The sequence below is a fragment of the Bison bison genome, unplaced genomic scaffold, assembly GCF_000754665.1.
Source record: "Bison bison bison isolate TAMUID 2011002044 unplaced genomic scaffold, Bison_UMD1.0 scf7180017864383, whole genome shotgun sequence".
Classification (NCBI taxonomy): Eukaryota; Metazoa; Chordata; class Mammalia; order Artiodactyla; family Bovidae; genus Bison; species Bison bison.
In genome coordinates this window covers 3,018,499-3,027,793 of record NW_011494955.1, presented here as the reverse complement: position 1 = coordinate 3,027,793, position 9,295 = coordinate 3,018,499, and the positions used below count along the sequence as shown (strand labels likewise).

The 9,295-nt window shown below is 51.2% G+C and overlaps 1 protein-coding gene across 1 annotated transcript in view; it reads right to left on the bottom strand.

Annotated features, from left to right (window-relative positions):
- PRPH (peripherin) overlaps positions 1-371 on the bottom strand; it is a 3,259-nt gene extending 2,888 nt beyond the window's left edge. Inside the window, exon 1 of the mRNA XM_010858068.1 lies at positions 6-371. Coding sequence (XP_010856370.1) covers positions 6-371 — 366 coding nt within the window. The remainder of the gene's footprint in view (positions 1-5) is intronic.
- Between the last annotated feature and the right edge of the window lie 8,924 nt (positions 372-9,295).

Below are 9,295 nucleotides of genomic sequence, written 5' to 3'. Positions count from 1 at the left end.
AGCGCCGCGTTCTGCTGCTCCAGGAAGCGCACCTTCTCGATGAAGTTGGCGAAGCGGTCGTTGAGCTCCTGCAGCTCCTGCTTCTCGTTGCTGCGCGTGGCCAGGAACTCCTGGTTGAGCGCCTCGGCCATAGAGAAGTCGAGGCGCTCCGAGGGCAGGCGCAGGAGGGCGCCCGTGCCCGCCCGGGGACCGCGGAAGCTGCCCAGGCGCACGGAGGAGCCGGGGGACGCCGAGCCCAGCAGGCGGCTGCTCGAGAAGCGGGAGCTGGACGAATAGGAGAAGGCCCCCGGGGACAGTGAGGGCGGTGGCCCGAAGGTGCGGCGGTATGAGGTGGAACTGACGCTGGACCGGAGGCCCGACGGGTGGCTCATGGCGGCCGAGGATGGGCAGTCACCGCCGGCAGAGCTGGTCAGGGCGCGGGGAAGGAGCCGCAGACCGCTGCGAGGCGGATTTATAGGCCTGCGGGTTCAGGGGGGGGGCCTGGGCTGCTCCTCCCACTGGCCTGACGGTGGGGCTATGTGGGGAGGGGGACGCCCCACCCCTGCGGAGCAGCGGGAGTGCCGCACCCTCTCTGGTGCTGGCGCCTGGCCCACTTGATTCCCCCTGTTGCTGGCGGGGAAGGAAGCAGGAATGGCGACCACAGGCCACAGACAGGCAGGGGGGTGAGGGCCAGTTACTTCTAGCAAGCATCCAGAGCTGGAGCCTAGGATGGGAGGGCCCGACTTGAACTGGGGGTCCCTGGCTGAAAGACCTGGCCAGGTAGGGAGATAGAAGGACTGGAGGTTAAAGGGCAGGCTTCACATGAGTAGGGAGGAGGTGGCCCAGGTGATGGAGAATCGGCCTGGCTTAGGCCCCAGAGTCTGTGACTCCACATGTCCCCTGAAGGCCAGGCTTCACTTTCAACTGCTGTCAGCTTACCCCTCTGTCACCACACCCAGGGAGATCTGGGGGACAGGAGCTCAGAGGCAGCCGAGGTGGGTGAGGGAGGGCTGGTCTCTCCATAATCCCCAGAGCTCTGGGCAGGGTTGCTGCCTGGCGCCAGCTCTGCTGCTAATGGACTGGCTTCTTCCCCTCCCCCTCCCCTGGACATTTGGCCAGGGGGTTGCCTGCTGATGTCTCACCCTTAAAGACACAGATCCCAAATCCATCTCAGGCCCTAACAAGGTGGGCACATCAGAGGAGGCGGAGGGTCCCCAGCTCTGGGTCCCACTCCAGACGTCTGTGTCCCACAGGAGGCTGAGCTCAGTGAGCCAGTGTGTGCTGTCTGACTTTACTGGCTTCTCCCTCCCCCCAACCAACCGCTGCTCAGTCACGGCCTTACGGGAACCAGGGCCATTCCTGAGGTAGGAAGGGGAGGGGGCTGAGGGGCAGCAGCTGCTGCCAAGCCTGCGAGGTGGACCATGTCCAGTACTGAGGAGCCGCAGGTACCCAGCAATGGGTGGGGCTGGATGGGTAGAGAAGAGAAAAGAGAAGGTGCCCATCCCCACCGGTTCAGGGATGAGGGGGAAAAGGCCCAGAACAAGCTGCACGCCTGTGCACACAAACAGATGCAGAAGCAAAATAGCACTGTATATTTATGTGCACACGTTAGACACACACAACCACGCGTCCCTTCATACCCTTCCCCACTGCACAGTTAGTGGGGAGGCTGATGTCTGGCCTTTCCATGTCAAATGGCTTCCAGAACGCAGGCACAGGCTGCTCAGGAGTGGACAGAGGCAGCGTGGGTGGTCTGCAGGAGCCGGGTGCTGAGGCCTGTTGGGCTTGCCAGGAGCTATGGGGCTGCTGCCGCCGGGGACTCCAGGGCTCTCCAGTAAGGACAGGTCTGCGTAAGACTGGCCCAGAGGACAAGAGCTGGGCGTCTGGGGAATCAGGTCTGGTACTCCGGGCTGGATCTCTGGACAAGAAGGGCGGCTGCCTGGCTGGCCACCTCCTCTGCACTGCAGGGCAGAGGAGCCTCCTGCCTTTGTACGGCCTCCGAGATGGGCCAACGCCCTCCCGCTCACATCCCTGCCGCCTCCGCTCCTCCCCAGGCCCCTCCTTCCTTCCGGGCTATTAGTCTCTCCCTGCACAGCTGCCAGGTCCTTCTCCTTGATGAGTCTGGTTTGGTTGCCAGGGGAATGGGAAGAGGGAGGATGGGAGAGAGGGGATGGGATGGATAAACCAGGGCTGGTCTTGAAAGTGGGGAGGAGGAGAGTCCTGCTTGGGCTAGGGCTGGGGGGCCTGATAAGAATGAGGAGGGGACGGGAAGCTGTGGTGCTTTCTGCTGCAGCCCTGAGCCCTGACCCTCAGCTGCCATTGGAGCCCCGTGCACTCCATCCTAGGCCCCACCCCGCCCCTGTCTGCTGTCCTCGAAGGGGACTGGGAGTCTGAGCTGGTGCTTCTTGCAGAGGGGTAAGTCCTGGGGAGGACCAGCTCAGGCTTTACCTCTGTAGGGAACTGCTGGCAGACTCCGGGGGCTGGCCTGAGGAGTTACCGGTGAGGTTCCCATCTCCTCCCCTGCTTCAGCTCCCAGCTCATCACCCAGAAGCCTCAGAGTAGAGGGAAGCAGAGCCACCTTGGCAGGGCCTGGGAGCTGTTAGGCCAGGGTCTGACCTGGGTTTGGGAACCAGGCCTGCTGGCACCTCGGAGAAGACTACTCTTCCACACTCAGAAAGAGTGGGGCCTGGGAGGTCTGGGGCCAGAAGAAAGGAAAGTGTCACAGCTAAGAACAAGGGCCCTAGTCCAGCCGCCACGCTTCCCGTCTGATTCCAACACTCTGCTGTACAAATACAGGCTCATTATTGTAATGTCCTCTCATGAGCTCCAGCCAAAAGGGGATAATTGTGGCTTCCACCTCAGTGTTGTCAGGAGGGTTACATAAATACATGTAAAATACTTAGGACGCATATAATAAAGGCTGAAATTTTAAGCTAAATTTTACTACTACCAGTACTACTATTACAAATCTCTAGAGGGATATTCTCAGCCCCCAAATACAGTGAGGAAGGATCTGGACCTCCTTTGGATTGTCTCCACTAAGAGCAGTGGCGTGGGGACAAGGGTGGCAGGAGCCCAGTACTTCCTGGCTGATGGAAGGAGGAAAGGGTAACCTCAGTGCCCTGGGCAAATACCCACTGATTAAGACACGGACACTGGACAGACTGGCTGCATGGGTTTGGTCGTGGCTCCTCAACCTAATTAGCTGTATGCTTTGAGTTTGCTTGAGTGATTTAACCTCTGTTCACCCCATTTTCTTTATCCATCAGTGGGGATGATAATAATGGTACCTTAACCCCCCAGTGTTGGAAAAGTAAATGGATTCCAGTATGTGAAGCACTTAGTGCTTGGCACGTAATACATGCTGTATAAGAATTAGCCAGTGTTATTAATACCCCTCCTCCTTCTGCTGTCCTTGGCTGCTCTGGTGAAGACTCAGAACAGACAATTAGATGTATTCAGAGGTTTGCAAGGCAGGTATGCAATGAAATTTAGGTTACTGGCAAGATAGCTGCTAAATGACTGGCCATGGTCTCAAAGCTGGATAAGGAAGGGCGTGTAGGCAAGAGAAGGCAGGGTATTGGGAGAGTAAAGAGGTCCACAGCTGGACTTTCAGGCGAGATCAAAGAACAGTCACAATATAAAAGAGTCAAAAGAGACACTGAGAGGGTAGGATGCTGTTTTCAGAGAGGAGGATGTGTGAATTCGAGATTCTGGAGCTGGGACGTTTATGGATAAGATTCTCAGGGTGTTTCTAAGGGAGTGGGCAGCTAAGGCTAAGGTGGAATGGAGGGAAAGGTTATGGAAGAAGAGATCAGGTCACCAGACCGGGCACTTACTAGCTGTGTGACCCTGGGCAAGTTACATGTCCTCTCTGAGCTTCCGTTTTTTTTCATCTGTAAAACAGGAATGATAATACCTTTCTCGCAGAGGTGTCATGAGATCTAATTGAGGTATTGTACATGAAGCAATTCTGAGAAGGCAATGACACCCCACTCCAGTACTCTTGCCTGGCAAATCCCATGGATGGAGGAGCCTGGTAGGCTGCAGTCCATGGGGTCGCTAAGAGTCAGACATGACTGAGCGACTTCACTTTCACTTTACACTTTCATGCATTGGAGAAGGAAATGCCAACCCACTCCAGTATTCTTGCCTGGAGAATCCCAGGGACATAGGAGCCTGGTAGGAGGCCGTCTATGGGGTTGCACAGAGTCGGACACGACTGAAGCGACTTAGCAGCAGCACATGAAGCAATTAACATGTTGTGAGGCTCATAGTAGGTGCTCAGCATTGTTGAATGCCTTTTCCCCTCCTACATGACAGAGAGGGAACAGACATACAGAAGCAATGACACAACCCTCATTAGTTGTATCTAAGTGTCAACCGGGGTCTCCCTGCCCCTCAAGGTCTAGGATTGGCTCAATCTGCATTCCACATCCTGGGAAATTTCAGTGTCCTCCCCCAGATCTCCTTGCCTTCCTGCTTTCTTCATCTTTACATCCCTAGATGCAAAGCCCTAGTGTCCCTGAATTGGCTGACTATACAGCCGACTCTCCACAGTGTCCCACATGTGGAACCCGAGACCATCCTTTGGTTCCTGTGATACCCACCCCATCCCTTCGGTAGGCACTGAGGCCCAGAGGGACAGAATTGCCAGTCTGAGGTTGTACAGTGAGCCGATAATGGCTCCCTCTCCAGGAAGACACATCCTCGTTGTTCAGGGCCTGCGGGTGTTCTGTGTTCTGGGCATGCAGGAGCGAGATGAGCCCCAGCCAGAAGGAGTCCAGCTCCATTCCAGATGGGCTCTCCCAGGCTGGTCCAGCTTCAGGATCCCCATTGACAGAGTGGCTCCACCAAAGTGGAATCCTTTCCCCATAATCTCCATTTTGGAGCTCCACTCCTCCCAGTTAGGGAGCACCCTGGGTATCTTTTCCATCTCATCACTTCTCTCTCTATTGTGGTTCAGTCGCTAAGTCGTGTCTGACTCTTTGTGACCCCATGGACTGCAGCATGCCAGGCTTCCCTGTCCTTCACTATCTCCTGGAATCTGCTCAAACTCATGTTCATTGAGTCAGTGACCCCATCCAACTATTTCATCCTCTGCCAATCCCTTCTTCTCCTGCTCTCAATCTTTCCCAGCACCAGAATAATTTCCAACGAGTCGGCTCTTCATATCAGGTGGCCAAAGTATTAGAGCTTCAGCTTCAGCATCAGTCCTTCCAGTGAATACTCAGGGTTGATTTCTTTGGGGATTGACTGGTTTGATCTCCTTGTTGTCCAAGGGACTCTCAAGTCTTCTCAAGCCCACAATTCATTTCCTATGTGCCAAGCACTATGCTAAGCATTTTACACATTATAACTTTTAATCCTCACAATAATGCTATGACATAAGTATTGACACTATTCCCATTTTACAGTTGAAGAAACTGAAGCATGGAGAGGTTAAGCATCGTTCCCAAGGTCACACAGCTACGAATAGTAAACTAGTAATCTGTTTATATGTCTGACTCTTCTGCTCCCTGACAATACAATATTTGAGGGCAGCAATCAAATCTCATTCACTTTCGTGTCCCTAGTGTCTAGTACAGGATCTAAGTCAAACAACTGTTGGTTCAACTGAAGGGAACCCAGAGGCGCCTGAAAAAAAATTTTCCCATGGTTGTGGAGTCGGGAAAATAAAGAGGTGTGTTGCTGCCACCTTCTGGCCAGATGCTAGAATGACATGACTGCAGTCTGAACCATCCAGGTTTATTAAGTTTAACACTCAAAGCTCAGAAAACACTGAAATTTGGAGGATGCTCCAAAACTATTTATCATCTCCTTTTTAAAGATGAGAGTTATTGAAGAGTGTGTAAATTAAAATAGCAGCACTGGTATTAGGGGTCCCGAGCCCTGATTTCATTCTTCCCGTGGGCTTTAGAAACCTCTTCTGCACCCACAGAAGCCAAAAGCCGGGGAAGGAGGCAGTCAGTCCTCAACTCCCCACCCGCCACCATCCTCCACTCTGTTCATTATCTCCAGGCCTGCCCACATGGTAAAACTGCTTCTCCATCCACCTGCCTGAACTTCCAACCAGCTACCTGTCACCTGGAGAACAAGAGAGCAGCTTATGGCCACAGGATGCTAAGGGTTTCCAAAGTGACACGGTGGCAAAGAATCCACCTGCCAATGCAGGAGATGTGGGAGACTCAGGTTCGATTTTTGGGTCAGGAAGATCCCCTAGAGTAGGAAATGGCAACCCCCTCTGGTATTCTTGCCTGGGAAATCCCAAGGACAGAGGAGCCTGGCAGGCTACAGTCCACTGGGAATCGCAAAGAGTCAGACATGAATGAGCATGCACGCAATACCTTTTTCCCAGGTTATAACAATTACCAATTGTTAATATTTCCCCATAATTCCTTTGAAAGTAAGTTCCAGACATTATATTTCACCCCTAAATACTTCAGCATGCATCTCATAAGAACATTTTCCTACATACCCACAATACTATTAATCCACCCAAGAAATTTCACATTGATACAATATCATCTAATATATGGTCCATATTCATAGTTGCCCTCCCCACAAAGATCCCAGTAATGTCCTTCATAATTGTTTTCCCCTGACCCAGGATTCAAAGATGAAAACTTGTATTGGGTTGCCACTTGGGCAAGGATAAGTCTGGGATGAACTTGGCATGTTTGAGGAACTGCAGAAAGGTGAGGCTGGAGTGAGATGGGTGAGGAGGAGGAGAAAAACAAAGGTGAGTAAAGAAGAGTGAGGAGGAGTCAGACCACTTTGGGCTTTTTAAATCAGGGGGAAAAGTTTATAGCTTATTTTATTTGTTTGTCTGTTTCGGCTGCACTGTATCTTTATTGTGGCCAGGACTTCTCTAGTTTGGTGCTTGGGTTTTAGAGCGCATGGGCTCAGTAGTTGTGGAGTGAGAGATTAGTTGCCCCATAGCATGTAGGATCTTAATTCCATGACCAGGGATCGAAACCTGTGTCCCGTGCATTGGAAGGCAGATTCTTAACCAGGGAAGTCCCTCCAGCTTACCCTTTTTGTTTCTTTTTTTTTTTTTACTTGATTTTCATTTTATATTGGAGTGTAGTTGATTTACAATGTTGCGTTAGTTTAAGGTGTACAGCGATTCAGTTATACATATACATATATCTATTCCTTTTCAAAGTATTTTCCCATTTAGATTATTATAGAATATAGAGTTCCCTGTGCTTTAGAGTGGTCTTTTTTGGTTATCTAATATTTTACATTTAGTAGTTTGTTAATGTTAAGGGTGCAAATTTCTTTTCTTTTACATATGTGTATAGAGACCAATCGGAGAAGGCAATGGCACCCCACTCCAGTACTCTTGCCTGGAAAATCCCATGGACGGAGAAGCCTGGTGGCCTGCAGTCCATGGGGGTTGCTAAGGGTCGGACACGACTGAGTGACTTCACTTTCACTTTCCACTTTCATGCATTGGAGAAGGAAATGGCAACCCACTCCAGTGTTCCTGCCTGGAGAAGCCCAGGGATGGGGGAGCCTGGTGGGCTGCGGTCTATGGGGTCGCGCAGAGTCGGACACGACTGAAGCGACTTAGCAGCATAGAGACCAATATTTGTTGTTTTTGTTGTTTAGTCACTCAGTCAAGTCCGACTTCTTTTCGACCCCATGGACTGTAGCCAGCCAGGCTCCTCTGACCATGGAGTTTTCCAGGTAAGAATACTGGAGTGGGTTGCCATTTCCCTCTCTCTCTAGCTTACTTTATTATTATTATTTTACAGTAAACAACTTAGTCTTTTATTTGCTCAAGGCCAGCTGTTGCAGGCACTGAGGCCCCAAGACTTCCAGAAGGGATTGGGGGGCAGTCGAGCCATCCTGCCTCCCAGGGGCTGCCTGCCCCATCCTGCTTCCTGCAGGAGATGGGAGAGTAGATAAAGTGTACCCTTGCACCATCAAGTATCTCTTCAGTTCTGTGTGTGTGTGTCAGTTGCTCAGTCGTGTCCGGTTCTGCAACCCAATGGACTGTACCCCACCAGGCTCCTCTGTCCAAGGGATTCTCCAGGCAAGAGGACTGAGTGGGTTTCCATTTCCTTCTTCCCTCTAGCTTGCTTTAAATACAATGAAAAGACATTGGAGGGTTTTAAGCAGGCAAATGATTTGATCAGGTTTATGACTTTAAAAGGTATATCTGAAGACAATTTCAGATTTGGGACATTCTATAAGATGATTCCAAGAAAAGTGAGTGTATGAGTTTTCTAGAGATGTCCTAAGAAATTACCACAAATGTGGTGACTTTAAACAATAAAAATTGATTCTCTCACCGTTATGGAGATTGGAAATCAAAATGTTGGTAAGATTTACTCCCAAAGGCCCTAGGGGAGAATCCTTCCTTGCCTCTTCCAGCTTCCGGCGGCTCCAGGCGTTCCTTGACTGCCGCTGAGAGATCTGATCTCTGCCTCTGCCTTCACATGCCCTTTCCTCCTCTGTGTCTGTGCCTTCCACTCCTTCCTATAAAGACACATGTCACTGAATCTGGGGACCTAGGTAACCCCAAATGGGCTTCCCTGGTGGCTCGGACAGTAAAGCAGCTGTCTGCAATGCAGGAGACCCAGGTTCGATCCCTGCGTTGGGAAGATCCCCTGGAGAAGGAAATGGCAGCCTACTCCAGTATTCTTGCCTGGAAAATCCCATGGATGGCGGAGCCTGGTAGGCTACTGTCTATGGGGTCGCAAATCTCACGGTCCTTAACTAATCTTGTTTCATTCTTCATGCGTGTATACTCAGTCATGTCTGACTCTGTGACCCCATGGACTGTAACCCACCAGACTCCTTTATCCATGGGATTTCCCAGGCAAGAATACTGGAGTAGGTTGCCATTTCCTCCTCCAGGGGATCTTCCTGACCCAGGGATCAGACTTGCGTCTCTTGTGTCTCCTGCATTGGCAAGCAGATGGATTCTTTACCACTGAGCTGCCTGGGAAGCCCAGCTGATCTGGTAAAGACCCTTTTCCCAAGGTCATATTCACTGGTTCTGGGATGTGGACATATCTTATTTGGAGGGGGAGGGGCACCATTCAGCTCACTATAGTAGGAGATTGTTCTAGACAAGAAACTAAGAGATATAACAACTAAACTCACTATTCAAACTTAAATTGGATCCTGGATTTGAAGAAGAAAAATGCTACTGGAGGAATTTGGGTAGATTATATGCTATGGAATGACTACTGTTTTTAGATGTGAAGACAGGAATTGGTTGTGTAAGAGAATATTGTAGTTCTTAGGAGGTGCCTGCAGGAGTGTTCAGGGGTGAAGTGCCATGATGTCCACGACCTTC